Here is a 26295-nt window from a genome sequence, read left to right as displayed (position 1 = left end):
ATGTAAGAAATTGGTCTATGAGGTAACTGGCAGTAAGGTGAAAACTTGCACTCTTTAATAAGTTATTACAATAATGACAATGGCAGTCAGATTTTGTCTTAACCAATGAAGAAATAATTTAGTGTTTCCAACTACATGTACTCATCTTGGTTTTTAGACAACAAAGGCAAATTGGCATATGATGTAAAATATTAGCACAAGTTGATGGGAAAAGCAAATTTTGACTTCATATCCAGTGAATAGAACACACAGTGATACGGCAAACTAGGCAAAGACATTTGGATACGACGAACTTGGATAAAACAGTGACCATTTGATAAAGTAGTATGATGATTATGTAATATAAACACAGACTAGCCTGTCTCAATCTGATCCAACTTCAGAACAATGCAGATTTTAACATTGGTTTCATTGAAACCATAAACAGATATAACTCAAATACAACTATAAGCAAAGCAAAGTGTAACATAAATCTTGTCCAAAAATAATGTCACTCCGAAAAGCAGACAATCATCCATGTATACAAATAACAACTGCCACAATAATGAGGAGTAATAATCTTATATAGCAGGGGGGACTTAAACAAAAACATCATTAAGCTTTGATTGACATGTTCATTTCTTACATTGAGATTCATTTTCAATCTTAAATAGTGTATACTTGTATGACTGCAGACTACTTTAGAAAAGATTTTTTAAAAGAAATAAGACATGTATAGCACTTCATATTACACAGGCAAATTTTTCTTGAAATTGGTTAATATTATGTATAAATCTCTGAATGAAAGAAGTGACTTCTGATTCTGTGGTGAAGACAATTCAACCAGACTTTGTACTGCTGCCTAAAATTCCAGCACTTCTTGGCCAGATCATCAAATATGACTTTATACATACCCAGTTGATGAGGCAGTGAACACTGATGGGTATCTGACACACTCAGAAACCCTACATACATATACAATGTACAGACCTATGCACAGCAACAATTAATAATAATCTGATACGTAGGGGCGGAGATCCATCCCTCCATCCCAGGAAGGTTTGCAGTAACACCGCACCTTAGGCCCTGTTGTTCTGGCACCCCTACAAACACACAAAAGAGTGATGAAAAAGCGATTATCTAAAGGTCAATCATTAATTTCAAACAACTTGTTTCACGGCTGGGAACATTTAACTGAAGTTTGTATTAAGCAATCCAAGTATGTGACCTCTAGTTCAGCATCTCACAGTCAAAGACAACAGAATTCAATCATTTGTTTCCACACATATGTATATAAGTTTCCCCAAAAGCAAGCAAAACCTGTACCTGTTAAGACAAAATTTCTAAATAAGGGCATTAGGAACAATGAATAAGCCTTCTTTGGCCTCTATTTCATTCAACAAAGTATTCCCCTTACATACATGTCAAACACTACAATTATTTAGTAGAACAGGCAATGAATATAGCATCCCAAACACCACAAACCATTCAGCAATTGAACTTTGAAGAGATAGTATAGTTAGCACACAGTATTGTAGGTTTAATAGTCAGAAACCCAAATGACATGCATCACATCCCTGGGCAGAAAACCCTTCACACCCTCTGCCCATACCTGCAGCTTGCCTTGCAAACAATCCAAGCATAATTCCTGGCCTAACCATGATTTAAACCCTGTATATTTCCTCGGAAGATGCTGCTAACAACTTTTATGAGTTACATGGCATTCAGAAGGCCTATTACACAATTAAAGTATCATTCATCCTACAAGTGTAACACAAAAAATGCCTTAATGTGTTCACTGAAAACAGAATAGCGTACTACAGTAGACTCTCTGTAAACCGACCGTACTCGGGACCTAACAAAAATGTCCGGTTAGACAAGAGGTCTGTGTATTAAATATGGGCGTGTAGCCTACAACAACAACAACATGGGTATTGCATATACATATATACGTTTAATTAAACTTGGTAAAAACACAATGATGTATAGCAACTATGGAAAGAAGTTGATTTGAACTTTACTCTAATATATACACATAATTTCTTTACAAAAAATCGATCCAGGGTTGATTGTTGCTTCTTCAAGCACTGGCGGACTATGATATCTTCAGGATGGAGGTCATGATTTGCATGTGGTCCAACAATTGCTGGTCTTTTGCTGCAGAAAAATTCCTCAGCATTTGTAAATTTGCTTCAGTAAAAAAATTCATAAAAAAGACTTCAGAGTAACCCATCTCGGCCCCCATCATTTCACTGTCGGGATCCTCCTCAAAATCTCCCTGTGCCACACCATCCATTGCTTCCGTCAGCAATTTTGCCTCGCACTCTGGCCCAAAGATAGCCTCAGTGTCGGTTGTCTGGTCGATGTCTATGATGTCCTCCGTGGTGATGTCGGCTGGCAGCTCGATTGGCACCCCAGGTCTCGGGCAACTTTGATAAGTCAATGTTCTTAAAATACCGTGGCTTTAGAAATTTTCCAATCACGAGTGGCTTAAGTTTTTCTCTGGTTACACTACAGGCAAACATAATGCTTAATCGTTGCTTGCAGACTTTGGTCCCGTTTGCAACATGACCTGTTCGGGCAAAGGGTTTATCAGGCAGGGCATGGTAGAGCAACCCAGTCTCGTCACAGTTAAAGATGCTGGCTGGTGAGAAATGGGCAACAAGTCCAGCGATGTACTTACAGTAGTCGTCTACGTCTGTTTCATTCACTTCTGCACTCTACTTTCACTTTAAAATTCTTCACAGAAAAACAGCACTTCCAGCTTTTTGGCGAAGCCTTGAAATCATCAATCTTTAGATGCTGAGCAAACACTAAAGCTTTCTCCTGGATTAATGGGACGGATATAGGAATGGATTTCGACCTGGCTTGCTCAAACCAATGCCATACAAGGTTGTTGATTTTATCAAATTTACAAGCATTCTTAAATCGCTTATTCTTGCCACTGGAATTCTTCTTGTATTTGTCCAAATAAAACTGTTTTCTTTTTAGGATGTCACTCACACTTGAACGGCCAACTGGAAACTGGTGAGCGAATTCAGTTTGTGTGGGCTTAGGGAATGTTTTGTAAGCTTGGATAAGTTGAACTTTATCACTTAAGTTCATTTCCACATGGCGATGCCATGCTGGTCTACTGGCCATGGTTGCATGTTGTCAGGGCAATAGCAGGGGAAATTGTGATGGCAACTGTTGTTTGAGGCATTTTTATTCTGTCATTGAGCTACTCAGTGTCAGATTCATCTTTCACTTACAGAGTGACTAAACTCTTATCTCCGCAGGAGGTATCATACAGTATCAAGACAGGAAATCACCACCTGCTGAAGTGGGCAGAGTGCACATAAGCAGATTATCTCCCTTCTCTTGATCTTCAGTCACCTGGCAAGCAGGCAAGTTGAAGCCAAACTGAGACTCCGTCAGATCCACACTCACTGGGAATATTTGTACTACAAAGCACTGTCGGTGTTTAGAATAGACAAGAGTCGGTTTACTGAAGGCCGTTAACATTACTGTCAAATGGAGCAGAAAACAGACCACGAAATGTTGTTGGTTTTCATAAGATGTCAGTTAATAAAGATGTCGGTGTTGAGAGAGTCCACTGTAACAACTTTCAAATTTACGTAAGCCAGTGTAATTGTTATGAAAAAGAAGCCAAGCCTTAATGAAAGACTGAAATGGTATCATCTAAGTAAACACTACCCAATCCTGAATTAGAGAATTTCCTTTCATTTTTCATTCTGTTTTGTTTTTCATGTGAAACCACAAAGTTTTTTTTCTTTTAAATACTTCTGATATACATGTAAGCAACATGCAATTCAAAGGATCATTTGTGCAAATGACAAACGTGAGATACCAACTTTCCAACCTGTGCAAAATGATTCATATTAAATAGAACTGGACCTATATACTATATGAAGCTGGATTCCCGTGCTGCATCCACTCCTCTAATTTGACAAGTGCAATGAAAAAATAAGATAGGTTTATTTAATAAGCTGCATTCAGATGACTGAATTTGTCGCAGGCTACAATCACACGAAATGCACACATCTTATTTTCAATCGCCAAGTCAAATTCTGAGGGCACACACAATTGCACTGTGTGATTGCACTTTAACAGGTCACTGATACGAATACAGGATTCCAAATAGATTATAAGCACATGCAGGGAAGTAAATGGATCAGTAAAACCCCAACGTTTATACATAACACGGATGATATATTGAAAATTAATCCCTATCATGAAACTCACATCTTTATTGCAAGATGAAATCTGGTCTCGCCAAATGCCTTCTGCATCTGAGGAAAGGCATTGAGCAAGGTACAGATTGGGTGTTAGGAAGTGCTCCACAACTAAAAGAGGTGTCTTCTATCATAAATAAACTGGTCGTGTTTTATAATTTTAGTAAGGAAATGTACATCAATACAATACTATGTTAACAGTGATATTTGCTACAGGACTGTCTCTCTGTAATTTTGATTTATTCTGGCTCACTTTCATCTGCCTTGGACATAGACATTGCCTGATGACAGCAAGGGGAGACTGCCTAAGCTGATAACCTTAATTCAGTATTACCTTTAAGCATTTCTAAGCCTCAAAGCTGGAAGCATTCAGATAAATGGTGAATTCCGAAATTGCAGTTTGAAGAGTTATCAGTCAGACATGTAGCATTTTATCTCCACAAAGAATACTTACACGCAGTTAGGATCACAGAAAGTTAGAGAGTTATGGTGGTACTGCTGTTGGTTTGGAGTACAGTCTGAGTCCATGAGGCTTTGTGCTGCTTCTTGTTCCCTCTCACTCCTGGTTTTCTCTGGTAACATCATGTATGTTTCATCACATAGATCCATAACCATATTGTTCTGAAACATGTCAAAGCATAATGACATGATACATGACCCCTTTCCTGCCTAACACAAATCTTTGCACATTAGGTAAAGAATGTGTCAGCACTGAGAGATGAGGATGACAAGTTAACTACTGTTATCCAGAGAGTATACGACTTATAACATGTGACAGTTAATTATTCTTATATTAATGTACATTAATTACAAACATAACTACTGACTATTTCCATTGCATTTTTTCCCATTTTATGACCTTCTTATTTATTTATTTATTTGATTGATATTTTACGCTGTACTCAAGAACATTCCACTTTACAACTGCAGCCAACGTTATGGTGCTAGGAAACCCTCCACCATCTACATGATGATGACCTTCCCACGTATGACAAGAGAGGTAGTCAGCATGAGCTGGACTTCAACTGATCTAATAACTAACAGAAATACAAACAAGTTTACAAAAGAAATAAGGTTGTTTGTGTCAAAAAAAAAAAAAAAAAAAAAAAAAAAGGGGGGGAAAGAATAATCCACGAGTTAACAACACTGCATGAATAAAGGTAACTGTCATACTTAGTGGTTACAGTCAAGGGAGATTACCTCTGCTGTCATATGAGCTGGATATTGGTCATTTGTGGCTTGACTTGGCTGGGATTGCATGTGTTGTATTTGAGGGCCTCCATAGTATGACTGTACAGATATCAAGTGATGGTGACTATGGGATTGGGTTTCCATGTCCTGGTCCATTGCCTATCACAAAATAAAAACAAGTCATTAATTGTAGAAGTAAAAGTAACAAATGACTAAGTTCAGATAAAACGTTCTCGAATCTTGTACTTATTTTTAAAGGAGAAGAAAATTTAAATATCAATCAAATACCATTGAAAAGAGTATGCATTTCCAGGCAGGTGCATGCCATAAAAAAATTCTAATATGTACTTCAAGTTGATAAATTATAAATGAAGTCAGCACCAAAATCCGCAGTGGGATTCCATTTTGCCTAAGAATTAGTCATGAAGTCCTCTGTGTTATGAGAAGAATTGCCGTCGGAAACCGCCGAAGTGTAGTTTGTACATTTCTGGTAGAACTCTTCTTCCCAGAAGGTAGCGAACAGTACAGTTGGTTTTCCGTTTGACGATCGGAAACAGGAATGTTGGACGTACGTTCCGAGTTTACACGAACAAGCCGGCAGTTTTAATGACTCTCATTGGCTGAGAGGCAACACACACCCCAGCATAAGTTACACGGTATTAAAGATGGAGGACGTGATGGACTCAGCCATTTATGCTAGCTTTGCCGTTTTCAGGCTTTACGTGTATGGCAAGAAAACATTGCGAAATGATGCAGCAGGCACCACCAGATAGAAAAAAATGTGCTCTTTTCAGCCTATAGTGTCATGTTTTAAAGTTTTCTTCTCCTTTAACTCTTTCCTAAAGAATCTGCACTTATACAATGGTCACCAGCTTTTCATGCTCAGAGAAACCTGAAGTGCCATTGGCAAACCACCAGCCTATGCAAACTACAGATATGCACACTGTACTAATATAAGGCAAGCCACCTTCACTGAACTTTATGCAAGACCTTGCCAGGGAGCACTGCCCATCTACTTTTCCACCAAGGTGCCAAGAACATTGCAAGCAGGGAATGACATTTCTTGTGAAACATGATACCAATACTGAGACCGTTAAAAAATACGGGTGCTGAAAAATATCGAGTCTGAATACTTCAGAATACCAGATGTGAAAATGCAGTTAAATGGCCCTTTTCAACTGTTTTTAATAGAAACTCACACACTCACATATGTAGTTTAAAGATATACAAAACCACCAAACTCCTAGGAGACATAAGCTACTGTCTTATGGCCTTTAGGGCCAACTGCAACCAAGTCTTTTAAGGCTTTTTTTAACAAAAAATTTGACCATTCTATATCTTAATGAGTGTGGAAAGATACCCATCTGGCTGAGTCTGACCTGGTTATGGGGAGTGCTCATGGACTGGCAGTGTTGTAAGGAATGGAGATCTGGATCATTGTGGTTGACTTCTAGCCCTTCAGGTTCTGTTCTCTGCATGCATCGTCGTTTACACATGCTGTTGAGCTGGAAGAGAAATAAGGCTTTTGTAAGAGTTGCAATAACATACATGGTTAACAAAATCTTTCATAAACTGCCATACCTATTTATACTAAAAATCTCTGAAGTGTATTTGTGAACAGAATTCCTTAACGAATACTGATCACACCATATAGCAAAGCCACACCATCAATCCTGATATGAGAGCTTATTACAAAGTTCATGCAAGCATGTAAGGCATGTGCGAAATGGTCCTCATTATGTAAAACTGGACATTTATGAGCTCCGCTAGCTGGGACACTACATATAATAACGTAGCGCCCAGCACTGGTCACATAGACTTCCACGCGGATGATTTCACTACAGATAACATCTTGAACCCTACTTTACATTTGCTATGCACAGATTTCCCGAGTCAACCACAGTGTAGCTATATCTCAGCCAGCATCAGTAAACCGTCTTTTAACAATAATCCATCGGTTTCCATCCATGTTTTGAATTCAAATTCCCAGCAAAGTACCTGATAGCTGTTCACAAATTTATTCCACTGTACCTTTTCATTGTGAATTTATTTGTGTTTTGCTTTTTTTATTGCTTTCAAATATAAGGGTGTCAATTTCATTGTCAACAGTTGACATTACACACAGCCAGCAGGGACCTTGCTGTGCCTTGGCGCAAATTCAAGTTCTCAAAACATGGCAGATGTTGGTTCGACTTGATTCAAAAGTTTAAATTGCTGGATTACTGTTAAAAGATGGTTTGCCAATGCTGGTTGTGACAACTATGCTTTGGTTAACCCCACTAGTAAAGCTGACGCCTGATTTAACAAATGTAACCTGATTTAGAAATACAATAACATACCAAGCAGGTTGGCTTCACCCACTCCTCGGATGAAACCGATGGTGATGGAAGCGAAGAAACTTCCTTCCTGCCAGAAAGCTCAGGAAAAACATCATAACAAGCACTGACCTTGTACATTTATACATCTATGAGGTGGTCAAACATATCTGAGCATTTCCAACCCTTTGTTTTGCAGTTCCACATACCTCTACACCTTCACTAACACCACAGGGTAGAGCTACACAATGTTCTATTTGATTTTCTTGAGAGTAGTGCCAGAGTTTTGCCAACTCACACCTCAGGCACTTTTCTCATGTCTCTTGCGAAACTACATGCCAATACAAATATGCGTGCTACAATTTTGGCGTTGTACGTAGTGGCCTCACCATCATTCCTTGGGAGATTGCAGGCCTCTATAATCATCACCCCATGTTAAAACGAAACCTATCTGTCATGATGGCTGTGGTGAGTGTAAACAGTAAATCCATGTGTTTTCACTGCTAGGGTTAGGATCTCAGGGAAACGAAAGCTTTGTTTGTACTCCACATACCTGACAATCTCCTGTAACACTGGGAGCCTAACATTGCACAAAGCACTCACCGAGGGACACAGTGGTTTGTAAATGATCAAACTTCTACTGCTGACAGTTCTAATCTAGTTGCTTCATCTAAAAGTTACCATGTTTGCTATCTCATTCAAAAGTTATCCACAAACGCGTTCCCACGTGAGAAAGTATTTGTAGTCTGTGTTGTTGAGGAACCTGAATATGTGAACTACTACGTATTTATAAGTGTCCTTCTTATCCTTGAATAAGCTCTTTTCGCATGAACATTAAAAGAACACAATAATTCAAATGGTTTACCTCCATACTGACATCTGACATTTGAGGTTCTGTCTCCTGAAATGAGGACTTTCGCTTTGTGCCATACACTTGAAACACAGGACCACTGGATGGGTCCCATACTAGATCTGAAGCAGGCATTGTCTGTAAAAAATAAAATGAAACCTTGTTTTTGGTTTTTTTGACAAAACTTTTTTTTCATTCCAGCAACAACTGTACTAAGCTGCGTTATGCTTTATACACCTAGACTTATTAATTGGCTTGTAAGGTGGTGGGGGGTGTACAAATACTTCCGTCTTCCTAGAACTGTATACTGTGAGCTATATTTAGAATTGCTAGACCTGTACATGTAACCTACATAGCTTTAACCTGTCTGTTTCACTTACAAAGTAACAATCTAGTGTTATATGATGAATGGGTACATACTCAAATGTAAACTTACCAGTCTAGTAACAATCAGAAGCAAAGCTAACGAGCAACGTTTCAAATGTGGCTGATGGAAGGCATTAGCCTATACTGTCATGAAGATGAAGAAAAGGTCGAAGGAGAGGTGAAAACACAAAATGCACAGTGACGTCTCCACTAAGAACAAGCTATTGTTGTAAATGATTACTGAAAAGCAAGGATCTTACATGGAACGGTTAGTGTCAATGAAATATCCCACACTCGCGTGTATCAGTTTTAAAGAAAATCGCACCCACGCCGAATCATCGGATCAAAACACACACCGGCCTTTGTTTGGCGCCGCCAGAATCCCACAGGTCACGTGATTACCCGAGTGCTCGTACATATAACGTAGTTCATTTGTTTGGTGTAAATTCACGAAAGGTACGCGTGACAAATATTTGTTTATACTTTTAACATTTCAGATATAAATAAAGATATACAGCTCAGTTCTTTTACTGATGTTTAGAATGTAGAATTTTAAATTCTTTCGATAAAATTCTGTTACTTTATTTAGGCGAAAACTTTACCCATCAGCCCCGTTTCCTAGCATTCCCCAAGCATCATGGCGGCAACTCAGAGGGTTTTTCGAAAAGGAAGAACGACATCATGCATTGTTGTATACGTTCTCTGGCTTACTGTTCTTGTACATCATGTCCGCGCGCAGTCTTCAAGTACGGACAGCACTAACAATCCTACAAGTGCTGCCGCTACAGTTACTCCAACCCCGGCTCCATCGACTGCCGCTACAACACAAGCCCAGACAACGCCAGCTCCTACTTCAAGCCCCCAGACATCTTTCCCACAAAATGCAGGTGTGTGGGTCAGCCAAGTGGTTTGGTAGGGGGTGAGGGTGGGGGTATGTCCAAGCTAATTAATCTTATCCTGAGAGGAGGCGAGCATGGGGTACTCCATTGAAATCGGTCCCATTGAGTTGAAGTGCGCAGATGTGCCGCGAAGGACTCAGCGTTATGATGAATGTCAGAATATTAAAATAAGACACTGAGTCCGTTTGGATGCACTACGGTAGTGCAGAATTGGTTTAACACCTAATACCAGATTTAACTATAAACCAAGTCTTCAGTTTTGCGCTTAGCCTAATAAAAATTGTGTAACATTATATTAAATATGAACTAAAACTGCTGCTGTTATAATTTGTCTTTGGACAGATGCTTTGGTTGGAGTATTTGGCAAAAAATTTTAAATATGACTTCATACTAGTATTAGCTGATACACTTTCAAACTGGGCCCAGTAGTCCATCTATTCTACATGAATTTAGTGTACTATTACAAAATTCTGTCATTTGTTGTAAGGAGTCCATCCTCACCTCTCAAAAAACATGGCGCAAATTTCATTCTCCCATCTCCTTCCCACTCATAGTCCGAATTTTCTGACTAGAGCTTGCAGTAGCTATTATCGTAGGCCTGACAACATGGTGCAGTTCTTGTCAGAAAATTCAGTTAATCCACTCATGGAATTTTCCAGTGGAATCTTGAATAATGTACTCATAATTGACTCTCCTCACCAGTGAAACTAATAAATTAACTCTCTGCCTTGTGGTCACATTGACTGCTAGAACGGGGTGGTGTGGAGTGCCTCGTTGTCAACAACCATTTTGAAGTGTTATGTACTTGTGGTGTGGAAATGTATCAAGTTTTTGCATTGAAATCCAACAGAAAAACTATTGTATTTCCATTGCCGTCCGTAAGCACTTCAGTCTTTTTAAAGGAGAAGAAAACTTAAAAACATGACACTATAGGCTGAAAAGAGCACATTTTTTCTATCTGGTGGTGCCTTCTGGATAATTTTGCGACTTTTCCTCGCCATACACATGAAGCCTTAAAACGGCAAAGCTGGCATAAATCGCTTTAACATTGTGTAATTCATGCTGGGGGCGTGTTGCCTCTCAGCTAGTGAGAGTCATTAAAACTGCCGGCTTGTTTGTGTAAACACGGAACGTATGTCCAACATTCCGGCTTCTCGATCGTCAAGTGGAAAATGAACTGTACAGTTCGCAATCTTCTGGGAAGAAGAGGTCTACCGGAAATGTATGAACTGCACTTCGGCGGTTTCCAACGGCAATTCTCCTAACACAGAAGACTTCAGGAATAGTTCTTAGGCAAAATGGACATGCCCACAGCGGACTTTGGCACTGACTCTATTTATAATTTATCAATGTGAGGTACATACTGGAATTTTTTTATGGCATGCACCTACGAGGAAATGCATACTCTTTTCAGTGGTATTTGATTGATATTTAAATTTTATTGTCCTTTAATTCAACTCGAAAAGGTAGGCAAGTTTGGGTACTGTGACCGCGAACCACATTGAAATTGGTTCCGTGTTGAGCCCATGTAGAAGGACTAATTCTACAGCATAGTTGACATTCCCTAATGTCTTTACCAGTGTTAATCCAACTGGGTATTATTTACAGAGGTGTAAACATTTTAATGTGAACCTCTGAGTAAGACTGACTAAATCATTAGGTCACAAATGTTGCTTGTACAATTCTGGTAATATGGAGAGTTTGTAAATACTAGGTATAGAAGAATTTTTTCCAACATGATTTTGGAACTATTGAACCTGATTGTGGAGAGTGAAGAGGGTCGGGAACTTTCTGTGGTCTAGCGTTTTAATTGCTAGGACACACCAGGTATAGGTTTGAAATCAACCTTTGACAGAAAATATCATATTCTGCCACCAACCATGACATGATGATGATGATGTGCGAGGGGTAGCTTCTTATATTTCAACCAAGTGTCTGTCCCTGACTAATATTACAGATCTCGGCCCATGTCCTTGTGACCTGACCAGTAATGGTTGTGATGTCAACTGCTGCTGTGATACAGACTGCTCTGACAGTGATAGGCTGGCATTCTCGTATTGCCTGCCTAATTCTTATTTGTAAGTTAAAACTCTTACTTGTCATCTCCATGAAATAGTATTTAAATACATGTGCATGTAGCTCATACACTAATGTTTTATGTAGTAGGGTATTGCATATGCAGGGGCCTTGCCAGTTCTCACAATTACAGGGTAGTTGTGATGCCTTTGAGATCATGTGTTTGATTCCAGCTCTGGCTACACCTGCTGTGGCTTTAAGTCTGAAGTTTTGTCAGGTACCAAGCAAATTTATGTGATTTACTCTGGGCACTGTTTTTCTCCTCCCATAAATCTAACTGCAGTTGAATAAGTGTAAAATTCTTTAGGCTGGATTTAAGCACTTATCAAATAAATAAATATTTCATTTTCAGGTTGTGTGGACTTTCAGTACCAAGAGTAACTTTGTATGTTAAATTTTTTCAAAGACTTATTGTGTACTGTAATCAGCAATTGGCAGGGAACTTTTTCCATTGTGAAATATTTTCTGATAACATTATGGGTCTGTTATTTGTCTCATTAACTGGATACATGTATTGATATGCTTGTTTTTTGCCAGAAATGTATATTTTACATATATATAATAAATGTTTGCTGTTTGTGTGTATCCAGATCTAAAACAGATGACAAAGTATGTTTCCAGAGGGATGTAATAATTATACATAATACTCCATTTGAGAAGAACACAACCCTAGAAGGATTATTTTGTGTTTATTATGACAATTGTAAGTATATTTTAATTACAGTAATTAATTAATTATATTTATATATGAATGTAAATAGAACTTTATCTGTGTCGGCAACCAATAATTTGAATCATTCTGTGAGAACTACCGAGTGGAGAGAAATTTATTTATTTATTTGATTGGTGTTTTACGCCGTACTCTAGAATATTTCACTTATACGACTGCGGCCAGCATTATGGTGGGAGGAAACCGGGCAGAGCCCAGGCGAATCCCACGACCATCTGCAGGTTGCTGGCAGACCTTCCCACTTATGGCTGGAGAGGAAGCCAGCATGAGCCCGACTTGAATTCACAGCGACCGCATTGGTGAGAGGCTTCTGGGTCATTATGCTGCGCTATCGCGCTAACCAACTGAGCCACTGAGGCCCCCGTGGAGAGAAATAGTTTGAACAGTTTCATGAGGCTTGCTTCTTTAGTGACTCAAACAAATGATTTTAGCATTATTTTCATAATATGTTAAATTGTATGCATAAATTCCAATGGAACAACCTGGACGTTGAAAAGTTTGAAGATTCACAGTAACACTGATTTATCAAACATCTTTTTCATATATATAGAATGAAAAAAAATATGTTAATCTCTTGTTTCATACTTTCTTTTATAATTGCTCTATGATTTGAAGATGCTAAAAGGAATTACTACAATATCCCCGATGTTATAACTGCTGATGACACTGACAGGCTAGACATGTATATCAATCGATACGCTGGCCCATCATTCCAAACAGGGTCACGAATGGACCCCAGACAGTTCCCCCAACTATATCAGGTACTTCTTCTGTCATAACGAATTCTGGTTTGCTTGGTTTTGGATTGTCTCATTGTTGGGTTCGTTGATTCTTAAATCTCTTTAAGTACGAAATATATGCTGAAGTATTCAGGCCAGGTAGGCATTCTCTCTCGTTTGGTGGTAGTGCTGGGGCTGGGTGGGAGAGGAGTGTAACACTAATCCATTTAATGCTACATTTAAGATCAATCATGTTCAAATCAGTAAAAGGCCTGTTGTATGCTATAATCTATTTTACCATTGTTAAATTTCTAGATTTGCCTCAAGACATCAAGTAGAGAATACAGTATATATGATATAGCAAATTACTGTTTTGGCCTTTGTTGTAGTGGACAATTCATTCAACCAATTGCTTCAGTGCAGAAATCACATACTGTAATTCTTCAACCTTATGGCATTATTCTGTGCAGACTAATAAAATTACACTTTTTGTGAAGCTCTGAAATTGGCTAATCCAACCAGTGTAGATTTGTTTTTTCAGTAAATAAACATATCATATGTCGTGAGGCTGAAAAAGAATAATGTTAATCTGACGTGAAAAGTAGCTGTTTGTGTGAACTATAATAAGTGATTGCGTATGACTGTTTTCAGAGTGGTGCCCCAATATACACTGTGTTTAAGAACAATGCATTAGGTGTTCTGGGCTTACCCACAGGCATTCATTCCTCTGTGTGCGATGATAACAATCCAGCAGGTAAAGAGAGCTTCCATCATCACAGAACATTTCAATAAACACTGTGCTACATGAGAATGTCATGTATAAAAATTAAATTGAAAGAAAACACAAAGGTATCTTGAGACAGGAGGTCAGGATTTATACAGAATCAAAGCTGATCAGCTGACAGTGGAAATAAGGTTTCCTGGGTTATACGCAGCAGCTTTGGTCACACTTGAATATATCTTCTGCACCTATATTAAATTCAGCTTACACTAGGCATAGCCTGAACTTGCCAGTCTTCCACATCACTGATAGATATGTTGGTGGCTTTTGGCCATATGGTGTACTAAATCTCCTCAACAGTGATTGAGGTTGTGTTACCAGTAACATTCCTGGATGTGCCCCAGCATTCATGAAAGATTTCTGATGCCTTTAGATGTAGTTCACTTTCAGCTTACATAGTTGTGAGCTGAAAATCCACAGTTCACAAAGTGATTAATCAGTTGAGGATGTTTAATAATTTCTTGCCTCTTCAGAAATTTGCAGCAGGAATATCAAGAAATAAATTAGTACAATCAAAGACAGTTAAAGAATTTTCTTGAAAAACCTTTACGAATACAGTCTTTGCTTAGTTTACTAATGAAATGACAAATAAGAAAATAAATAAAAGTAACAAAACTATTTCTTACTTGATAACAGCATACCTGTATGGCCAGACATCTACCTGTTCCCGAGATTTGGTAGATCTGGGAGCTACCTGTGAAACATCATTAGCAATCAGAGCGTCTACCTATTATGCAGGGTTTAAGGTGGTCATGGTAAGTATTCGCTAATTTGGCTGTACAACGGGTAAATTGTAAGATGCTGTCAAATCAACTGTATCATAGCTGTTTTATATTAAATTCAAATCATAAAATAAAAATGATGTTTCACATGATTGTGGATGTACTAGTATGTTTTTGTTTTATTATTCTGTTGCTTTCGGAATGTACACGTTATCCTTCACAAACTTGTGCATGAGATCAAACCCCATTCATGTAGATTAAGATGTTTGGCCTTCAGTTACTAAGAGACAGAAGTTTCATACTTTACACTAACACTTCCCCACACTCACTGCAAGGGCTTTAGAGACAATAAGTGCTTGATGACACTTGTGGGGCAGATTGCGCAGTTTAACATTTGTTGAAGGCAACATGTGTTCTGCCAGTATGGTTTGCATATCTTCACATCATCTCTGGGTTTACTCTGGGAACTCCAGTTTCCTCCACCTATAAAGCGACTGACATTGTATGAGTTCAAGTTCTCGCATATAGGCGAGAAATGGAGTATTAATAATCTGATTGCCTCTTCCTGTTAATTTGTTTTTTGTTTTCTCTTTTTACAGAATCCCTTCCTCTTAAGCACCTATTTTATAAACGACACCTCAAGCATAAGTAATGGTAATAGGAGTTATTCTGATACCACGGATCCCTCTGAAATGATAACCGTGACCGTCACAATAATAACACCCACTCTGCCAATGAGCATGACGCCTCCACCTCCTATCACCCCCCCAGCCGATGCCTTGTTTAACTTCCTCCCTCTGCTGCTTTCTTCTCCTCAACCAGGTCTGACTCCTGTCTTTGCACGCTTTTCATTGGTCATTTGTAACATTTTTAATTTTTTCGGGAAAGAAAAGATGCACAGTGTTTTATTGAAAGGTTTTATTGTGTTCATTGTTTATATGTTCGAAAGTTTTATTGAACCTTTTTTTATTCTCTTGCCATATGGTGTGGGGGGATAGAGCGTTAAGAAACTGGCATGACAGAGGCCATGTGGGGAATTGCATGAGATATGTGGGTTGGGCCACAGCAGTTATTTTAGAGTTATTGCTCTTTAAACATAGAATTTGGGTTTTTAGCCATTGTCAATGCATCTCCTACAGGTATGCATGGATTTTCATTTGTATGTTGAGTGGGTGGGCAGTACAATACCACACTTGCCATCTTGTAAACAAGTCTGACCCCTTTGTAAGTCCATAATGCATTGTGCATGCAGGTGATGACGTCATCATCCATGCAGTAAGTCTGTGGAGTATAAACTAATAGGCCCAGGGGATTTGCTGGCTCTCGGTTATTTTTGGGGGAATTTGTGTGATGCTCTAAACTCTCACGTGGTATATGCAGAAAATTATGCAAATTGCCTGTCAAGAAAAAAACAAAACATTTACAAAAAGGTTTACTGGAGACATGAGCAGGCAGTGAGGTGAAAGATAACATGGGAAAAAAAACATCATTAGGTGATATTCTGAGGTTTACAGCTGATAATAATCAGAAATCAGGACAGAACAACCTGCACAGTATATGTGAATGGTAAATGTAAACAGAGCCTGGGTTTGGAAGCCTGAGACTGTGAGTTTTGTATGAACTTCCACGTTATTTAGACCATGTTTTCAACTCTGTGTCTGCAAATAAAACATGTTGGCATGAGTAAAATGTCAAATGCCTGGATGTCTGCAGCCCTGAAAGATAAATGGCATGACTGGCCAGGTTGTTGTTAACATGATCAGAACTTTGTTAAGTTGACATGGTCTGTTAATAGATAATTTTATATTTGCTCATGATGTGTGGAACACTCAGGGTTTGTTGAAGACTTCATAATGAATTACTTTTGCTTCAATTTCTTGGGTAAAAGTAAAAACATTCTAAGAAATAGTGTAAATAAAAGAAAAGCTGAGACACAAGGCAAAATTTCTTTACAGCCATTGACTTAGGATAAAAATTAAGAACAGTGCAGGTTAACATGTAAAAGCCAGATGTAAGCTTTAAGATGTAAGACTTGTGATTGGAAGCTTCTGGGTCCAAGTCGACGCAGTGGGCTGACACATCACACTTATGACAAAACCTTGAGTGTCTGACAGATTCAGTTTCGGTGCACATAGTTTAACTATGACTGGTGCCTTCTGTGACACAGAAATGTGACTGTTATGTGACCTGGAGCTGAGTTGGCCATTGTAAACCCATGTAGATCAGTTGATCCCAGTTTCATCCAGTACACAACATTGATCTAGGCTCATCTTTGATATGTCAAAATGGGCTTTTACCTTGGGGAAAAAATAAAGAAATCCAAGATTGGAATTAATGGTTTGGGGCAAAGGCAGTAAATGTACAATTTGTATAAATATACAAGTACGAAATAAATGCATTTGCAAACTCTTTTGTTGACAAAGCTATCTAAATCTAATATCTAAACATAAAATGTTTATCTTAAAATGTTGTTGCCTTTAAGAAGAAAACATCTCTCATGTACCTGCTTCATATTTGTAGTTTCTTCATGTAATGTACAGGTAATATTCAGGATTCATATATCAGTGAGCTTTGTGATTGTATCTTTTTATTCTGTGTGGCTTATTTCACATATGTTGCATGCCTGTAGCATTATTTGTTAACTGCATGCTTCTGGAATCTTGTCATTTTGCCAACGTCCATGTTGTCTTAGTGGAACCATTTATTGAGGCTGAGTGGTTTTCTGTAGAATCTATCATCCTGCTAACACTTCTAAAATGGAGACTACTAAGATGTAGCAAAGTTATGTAGTGAAGAATGTAAAATTATTCTTTGTATTTAAGTCATCACATACATATATATCTTGTGATCTTTGAGCTATTCCCTTTGGTTCTTATAACCATGAGATTTTTATGTGTACGTGCGTGATGTTAAGTGATAATAACATATTCCTTTGTTACACCTCATAACAATTTTGTGTTGGTTAACTCTCATTAGCCGGTCCCTAAAATGCAGCCAAAGATAAAAAGCTGGAAATTTTTAAAGTGGCAAATTTTGCCAATATGTAGAAAGTTTAGTAAAGTTAAAGGAATTGTGGACATCCTATATCTTCCTATTCTTGACAAATATATTTAAGCATAAAAGTTCTAAAATAAGCATAATTGGTGTTTCAGGATTTTGCGACCTTGTGAGCATTGATGACCTGTACAACAACAGTTGTGTTTTGAACGTGATCCCGCAGCTTACTCACACATGCGTGTCTTCACCAGGAGGAATTCCTCAGCTTTGTAACTTTACAGTTCTGCCAGAACCCCGGTATAACAACACCACAGGAGAGTGTAGTGATGCTGTCACTCAGGTACAGTCAGAAGTCACCACTGTGACCTTTTAGCTTATTACTGGTAACCTACATGTAACATGGATGTCAACTTTTTGGGGGATGTTGGGAACATTTAAATAATTACAGGTTCTTAGTGCTTAGGACAACTGCAACCAGTCAAAACCAAATCAGTAATGGACCCAGAACTGATCACATGATAAGGGCAATATGTCCATGGGCAGTCATTGGGAAGTTAATGTGTGGCTGTATATGTGATATGATGGCCCCATGACTATTTAATAAATGTTAATATGGGTTCAAACACAATTTAGACAGCATTTGTAGTCATCTGTGGCAGATGAGTGGTGATACATCACACATCATTGTGAATGGAATTAAGTGGAAGCTTTCAGTCAAAGAAAATCTGAACATGTATGACTGCTTCTGGATACTGGTCGATACCAGATCCTGCTGGTTTTGCATGTGGCAAGTATATATTAAATTCTGCATTTTTCAAGTTTCCATGATGTACCACAAAGGATGGTTATAGTCAACTTATCTTGTAAGTTAGACCATTCTGTGCATCCAAATAATATTTTGCTGTGTTGAATATTGGAAGGTTGCATGCGTCTTTTTTTAATCAGGAGATTTGTCTGGTACCTGACAATAGGTGATGGTTTCACTCCGATTTCCTCTTCCTATAAATCTAAATACCAACGTCAGTCAATTGAAATAAATAAAATGGAGACATATAATGTATATAAAGGTTGCAGCTAATATTAATGTGTTTACACATTCAGGGTACAGTGCTCAATAGAAGATACTGGATTTTTAATTGGAGTATATCTTTTGTTTTCAGGTTGAGTACACCATAACTACAAATGGATCGAATGGCATCAGCAAGGTTGATGTTGCATTTGTGTTCAGTACATTACAACAGAGTGATCTCCCCATTAGTCAGACTTTCATCACGCAGTTTAAAGGGGTAAGATTATTTTGTGATGACATGTATTACTGATATAGTAGGGGAAAGTTGATAGATTAACAGGAATAGACAAATGTCACAGATGGTTTTATGATTTACAACAGTAACAGCAGCCATATCTCACTGATCACATTGTTATGAACAAATTGAGATGTTTAAATAACAGAGCTACTCTGAGTTGTGGTCATCATGAATCCCTGTGTTTATGTTGACAGGTGAATGAGACGGAGCCTGTAGAGTGGAGTGGTAACCCGGGCTATGTGGTTGGTCAGCCAGTCAGGGCTGGTCAGCTGGTCAGACAGCTGGACCCAGTAGATGCTGTCGTCCTGTATCCTTACCATCTCTGTGATGCCATTTCATGGAGTTTGGCCATACGTGTTTCACAAGCGTCAATATTCTCTGTTGGAACATCAAAATTATTCTTTGTGACTGTAATGATGCTTTCTAAATAGCAAAGCTAACAACAATATTGCCTTCAAGATGCATTGTTGTAAAGAAGTTGGTACAGTAACATGTATTCTGAAGAGCAGAGCTCATAAAATATTGCTTTTGACTTCTTGATGCTTGTTGTAAAAAAGAAATATCAAAATTATTCTTTGAGCTTGTTCTGAAATTTATCTCTGGGGAAAAGTTTTTTGTTGTCTCTTGTTGTTGGACTCTTCATCTGCTGTAAAGTTCCATAATGTTTAATATATGTGTTATCCTTGCACTGTGTGACTCTTTAACCTCTGACTAGCTTGGCAGTACAACAGAACGGCACCAAACCCGAAGACAACTCCCTGACCATTCTCAAACCATCAGTGTCAGGAGATTGCAGCACAGGAACTGGAGGCAGGACTAATGTGCTGTTCGGAGAGGAAATGAGATCAGGGTGCTTTATCAGGTGTGATATCTCTTCTTCACCAGAGTAACAAAGGTCATCTGTTCTTACCTCTGCTGAGATGGACAGGTAGTGTTACTGTGATGTAGAGCCATTAGAGCCTGACCAATGTTAGCAGTTGTTGTACATGTATCAAAACCCATAAAACAATATACAGTTAACAGTATTTGACAGTGCACAGACAAGGAAAGATTCATCAAACATTTGAGCATTAAAGTGTTGATTTTTGAAGAATGTTATGAGGTTTTCAAGGTCAGCTGCCTGTTGATACATGATACCAGTATAGCAAAACTCATAGTAAATCACACTGTGATCATTTCTTTGCTGTCATTTCACACAGAAAATGTATCTAACCACAAAAAGTGATCCTTGCTCTCAAAAACATTCTGTATGAAATGTATCATATACATAAATTTGAAATATACTTACAGTATGCAATGTCGTGTATGCTCACATATATCTTTTATTTTGAAATATACTTAAACATTAACTTAAACATGAAATATACTTGGCCATTTTCCTTATATATACTACGTAAATAGATATGATTTTATGTCCGGGCTGTAACTCCAGCTGTTTTCTGTGTAGAGTTTTAATTTTTGGTGGATACGGAGATACACAAATGCCGATGTGTGGCGACTCACATTTGTTCGTTTCTGTGGTTGTCATAGTTACCACATTGCCAGTTTCCCTGTATATACTGTATAGATAGATAGATATTAGATAGATAGATATATTTCGTGTCTGGGCTAATAGTTCAACTGTTTTAGAGTTTTCATTTTTGGTGGATACATACATGTAGATACACAGATGATGATATCTCACGACTCACATTTGTCCATTTTCGTGGTTGTACAGTGTAATGGTAACCAGCCATTTTTGTAATATATACTGTAGAAATTATTTTGTGCCCAGGCTACAACTCTAACTGTTTTCCACGCAGAGTTTTAATTTTTAGTGAATACATAGATACACAGAGGACAGTGTGTCACAACTTACATTTGTCCATTTTCTTGGTTGTCATGGTAACCAGGTAGATGTTTTCCTTGTATAGACTATATAGATAGAAATGATTTTGTGTCGGGGTTACAACTCCAATTGTGTTCCGTATGAAGTTTTCATTTGTGGTGGACACATTTGTCCATTTCTGCGGTGGTTATGGTAACCACATACCTAATATCAATGCCCATGAAGATTCCCCTCAGTGGTTATGCTCAGCACAATGCTGCTGGTATTCCTTAATACATTTCAAACAAATGCATTTGTTGGAGGTGTATGTTGTGTTCACCTGAAGTCTTATTTTCTTGATGTTACAGTTTCAATATGTCTGATATGGCGGATGGTTGTCAACTTATGCAGGAGATTGCCTTACTGTCCCTGTGGCCCTATGGTCCCAACCCCCCGACGAACTGGTCTGTGGCTACGTTTGGTAACTCCGACCCTCTCGTTGTGGGAGACTGGGTCTCCATTCTGGTGCAGAACACACCTAGAACACCTGTGAGTCTTGACAGCACCCATTACATGTAGAATCCTGTCACAAAATCGTATTGTTAATCATTAGTTGTTTTTTGTAATTTTTATGCGCCCCTGCCAATAGGCCAATGTTTCCCATGGAGAGTTTTCTTTCATGGTGGATACACACATACACAAATTACGATGTGTTGCAACTCACCGTTGTCCATTTCTATGATATTCATGGTTTCACGATTGCCATTTCCCTATGTACACTATATAAATATATATGATTTCGTGTCAAGGCTCTAACTCTAACTGTTTTCCACAGAGTTTTAATTTTTGCAGATACATAGATACCTACATGATGATGTGTCGCCACTCACATTTATCCATTTTCGCTGTTGTCATGGTAACCAGATAGCCATTTTCCTTATATATAGGTATGATTTCGTGTCCGGGCTATAGCTCCAACTGTTTTCTGCGTAGAGTTCTAATTTTGGCAGGTACACACATAAACAGATGAGGATGTGTCGCAACTCGCATTTGTCCATTTGTGCACTTGTCATGGTTACCAGATTGCCATTTTCTGTGTATATACTGTATAGATAGATATGATTTCGTGTCCGGGCTTTAACTTTTTACGTACAGTTTTTATTTTTGGTGGATACATACACAGATGGCGTTGTGTCGCGACTCATATTTGTCCATTTGTGCGGTTGTCATCGTAACCATATAGCTATTTTCCTTCTACATACTATATAAATAGATATGATTTTGAGCCTGGGCTACAACTCTGTTTTCCATGCAGAGTTTTCATTTGTGGTGGACACATTTTTCCACTTGCACTGTTGTCATGGTAACCACATGTCTATCATCAACAGCCTTGAAGATTCCCCTCAGGGGTTGTACTCACCACAATGCTGCTGGTAGTCATTTATACATTTCAAATAAATGCATTTGTTGGGGCGTATATTGTGTTCACCTAAACTCTTATACCCAAGCTGTTCTGTGGTGAAAGCCTCTCTAAGGAGAAAAGGCGATGAAAACAGCTATATTTTAAAGAGTCTGGCTGTTTCTTGGCTGTTGTGTTTGAATCCAGCTATTGCTGGCTTACCTGCAGCAGTCTTCTGTCAAGCTGTTTAACTGACTGCCTTTGTCTGTAGAGTGACATATTCTTAAATGTAGTGTTTAACATGAATGAAATGAATTAATTAATTTAAACATAAATGTACAGAGCTACTGTCTGGGGCTCAATATCAGATATAGAAGTGTATGGCATGTACATGTCCCTCAGTGAAATTGAAGTCTGACCACGGGGATTGCTAGATAGTAATTGATGGACACTGACCACTGTGAATCTATTAACCCATGCCTGATTCTTGGGAGAAGTGTGTTAAGGTGAGTGATTTTGGGACTGACATGAATGTTGTGCGATTTCAGGTTGCTGGAAATGGTGCAGAGTGTATAGACATGGTGTTAGGGATGCACATACAGATACTGTACGCTAACGTGGGCTCCCTGGCTAACCCCCAAGCTAAGATAGTGGGGGTGTCCTTCATCTACGAGAACCCACAGACCATTGCCTTCCAGGTGAGTAGGTGTGCTGTGTCAGGACACCTTCAGTGCATGTAGTTGTACATTTGCACTGTGTGCATCTTATCATACCCTAATTCCTCAACCTCTTAAAAGAGCAACTATCAGTGCAGTTTGTGTCTTTTAAGTTTTGCAACCAAAACTGCATTTTGTAAGTTGTGAATAAAAAGATTTCAGGGCTTTATACATTATAATTTTTTCAGTCTACATAAAATAATACCCTCAGAATATGCTTGAATAACCACGGAAATAGGTTGAAGAATAACAGTATCTGTGTTGTAATGTGTGGCTTTGAGTGTTTGATGCCATGATACTGAACAGAGCCCAAAAACAAAATTTAATATGCCCAAACTTGAATTTTAAGCCCTGGAGTTTGCATTATAGATTAAGTTCTAACCAGTCTACCTTTGCCCTTGTCTACCCAGTGTGTCGGTGCTTACTGCCTGCCTGGTACTGAGAGTGCCCAGCAGAGGTTTGAGGTTGTCCAGTCTGTCTCGTTTGTGGATGTCTCCCAGCCTGCAGCAGAAGTCTATGCCGAGGCTCCATTGTTTCTTGCCAAAGTACCATATGACTTTTTCTACCCATTCTCTCTTGGGAGTGGCACTTTAATCCAGCCACAGACTTTACTGATATTATCAGCTTTATTGTCAATATTGGTGTCAACAAAATTTACTTATTTATAGTAATCCTATGGTTGATTTTCCTTACCACATTGTTATGTGTATGTCTTGTATAGTAGTAATGTTTTTATGTATTGCATGTGGTACTGTCTGTATATACTGTAGGTTTTACATTGACGGATATTGATTTATCATGATGCTATTTTCCCAGGTCATGGAGGGGTTAACCTCTAACTTTTTTTTAGGGTAGCCTGTCCAGTTAATATACTTGTACTTTCTTGTCTAAAGTGAAAAAATGGATGGGTAATTTTCCATCCAAACTTGCCTTTTATTGGTCGCTTAAAATGGCGAATTTCATCGTGGTGATAATACTCCGTCCATCTTTAAAAGAAAGGTGAACAAGATACATTGAAGGACATTCTTAGATTCTTAAAAAGGGCTTTAGTGAGTGAGTGAGTGCTTGGGGTTTAATGTCGTACTCAACAATTTTTCAGTCATATGACGACGAAGGAATCATTAGGGTGCATGCACGTGTAATGTGCCTCCTTGTTGCAGGACGGATTTCCACCGCTCTTTTATTTAGTGCTGCATCACTGAGACGACTTACCGAAGGCAAGTAAGCCGCCCCGCCCGAGCCATTATACTGATACGGGTCAACCAGTCGTTGCACTATCCCCTTCATGCTGAACGCCAAGCGAGGAAGTTACAACTTCCTCTTTTAAAGTCTTAGGTGTGACTCGACCAAGGATTGATCCTGGATCTACCGGTCCCGAAGCGGACAAAAAGGGCTTTAAGTGTGTTGCCTAGGTGTTTGTTAGGCTAAACTACATTCCTGTTTAATATATCACTACAGTGTTTACCCACCATAAATACTGCATATAGGAAATACAAAGTTGGTAAAGCTTTCCATCAGTTTCGTAAAGATGCACTGTTTCAAAAAGTGTGTGTACCCTATTCTTTTCTATTTCATGTTTATTCATCAGAAATTTTCTGCTTAAATTTTGTGCGGAATATGTGTACATATAGATACATATAGTTTAATTTTTCTTAGCATAGCCCTGTAAATAGTATCAATAGATGTTGTGCTGCCTTACTTCATCTACCTTCTCTAACATGAAATGGCATTTTCGGATCCAGCATTGGTCAAGGAAGTATTTGTTGTATGGACCTAGAAAGCATTTTCTTCAGTCACCAGAGCTAGTTAGAAGGGTGGTTTATGGGTGGTAAACTGCCAGATACATGACGAACCAACCAACTCCTGCCAGACAGTCTGTTGTACTGGAGCCTGCAACCTATCATAGTTATCAGGTAATGAGAATAAGGCTTCAACCATAACAGCCAATGAGTGCCCATTCTGAAAAATGACTTCTCACAGGTCATTTGTGTACAGGGCAGCTATTGTTAGGGTGGTATTTGTTTTTGGAGGGACTCATTTTAAATGATCGGATTTGAATTTTATATATATGTGTATGTACATGTGCAAGTTATAATCCGTCCAGTGACCATCTCACGGTGCAAAGATGGCAGTGAATTGATGGTACATAGATTTCGTTGTAACCATATTTATATATGAACTGCATGTACTTGATTTCTATTTATTATTATAAATATATAATTATCATTTACATGTACATTCAGGTAAAATCATGTTGCCTTGTTGCCTTGATCCGTTTGACCATGCAAAATTCTGATCAGGCAAGCTTTTGGTACAAATTGATATCCATTTATTTCTGTGACAAGTACAGAATTAATTTCTTATTGCTTGAAAGTAGCTTTTGTATTGAGCTAGCTGTAAATATATTATTGCCTGTTAAGTGCTTAACATTTAGTAATGTACAGTTTATCAATTGTAACATTAAACCATGTTGTCAATTTGTGGCATGTTGGGGCAAATCAATGTGGACAGTATGAAATACTTATAAATGATGGGTTGTTATAAAGGACAAGAAGTAATAAATTTTGCCAGTAGTATGATCTATGATGATTATCCAACATGTCAAGGGGGACATTCATATTCCTGTTGATCCTGTAAGCTGCCATGTCACATCACAGAAACTAACTCCATCATCTCACGTTGACTTTGTGCTTAATGTGAGGTCAGTAAAACTGAAACATCACCCTGTCATGGTCTTTGTTTTATTTTTTGTTTTGTTTTTCGTTATGTTTGTCTTGTTGAGGGATTATTAATAGGCTTTTACTACCTAAGAATATGGAATTATGATCCTGCTTTACCTGTTCATTAGCACCTTAGAAAACTGACTGGTGTCCACTGTGAATGTCTTGGTTCAGATCACTAGAGCTTGCCAAATGAGGTCACCTGTTCAAATCCAGCTCCTGCACACTTGCCAGACTCAGGTTTGTCAGATATATCATATGGTGTCACTGGCAGATGTTGTCGTTTCTTCTTTGTTTTTTTTTTACCAGCTTACGTTCAACTGAGATCTAGACCGCTTCAGTGGTCATGAAGTAAGTATTACACTCTGGTCTTTTATGACTGCTAGTACTCTGAGCACAAACCCAACACCAACTCATCAGCTTGATAATTTTTTTTTTTAATGACTGTATCAAATCCACAAAGTACTTACGGCATTTACCACTACA

General features: G+C 38.4%; 2 protein-coding genes across 2 annotated transcripts; one reads left to right on the top strand and one right to left on the bottom strand.

Annotated features, from left to right (window-relative positions):
* Positions 1-335: 335 nt before the first annotated feature.
* LOC135466854 (uncharacterized) lies at positions 336-9319 on the bottom strand. Its single transcript, XM_064744603.1, has 6 exons — positions 9197-9319; positions 8586-8708; positions 6785-6910; positions 5415-5564; positions 4669-4835; positions 336-1082 (listed from the first exon to the last, which is right to left on the bottom strand). Exons 2-6 carry the CDS (start codon positions 8703-8705, stop codon positions 986-988), a joined length of 660 nt encoding a protein of 219 aa, XP_064600673.1. The 5' UTR covers positions 8706-8708; positions 9197-9319; the 3' UTR covers positions 336-985.
* A 254-nt stretch (positions 9320-9573) lies between these two features.
* LOC135467203 (uncharacterized) lies at positions 9574-25810 on the top strand. Its single transcript, XM_064744968.1, has 14 exons — positions 9574-9823; positions 11793-11913; positions 12502-12614; positions 13257-13402; positions 14012-14114; positions 14778-14896; positions 15463-15685; positions 18016-18200; positions 19021-19146; positions 19362-19474; positions 19883-20029; positions 21343-21523; positions 22922-23071; positions 23500-25810. The coding sequence occupies exons 1-14, from the start codon at positions 9574-9576 to the stop codon at positions 23755-23757; spliced, it is 2235 nt and encodes a 744-aa protein (XP_064601038.1). The 3' UTR covers positions 23758-25810.
* The last annotated feature ends 485 nt before the right edge of the window (positions 25811-26295 follow it).

The sequence above is a fragment of the Liolophura sinensis genome, chromosome 6 (genome assembly GCF_032854445.1).
Source record: "Liolophura sinensis isolate JHLJ2023 chromosome 6, CUHK_Ljap_v2, whole genome shotgun sequence".
Lineage (NCBI taxonomy): Eukaryota > Metazoa > Mollusca > Polyplacophora > Chitonida > Chitonidae > Liolophura > Liolophura sinensis.
This window is presented reverse-complemented; position numbering and strand designations above follow the sequence as displayed.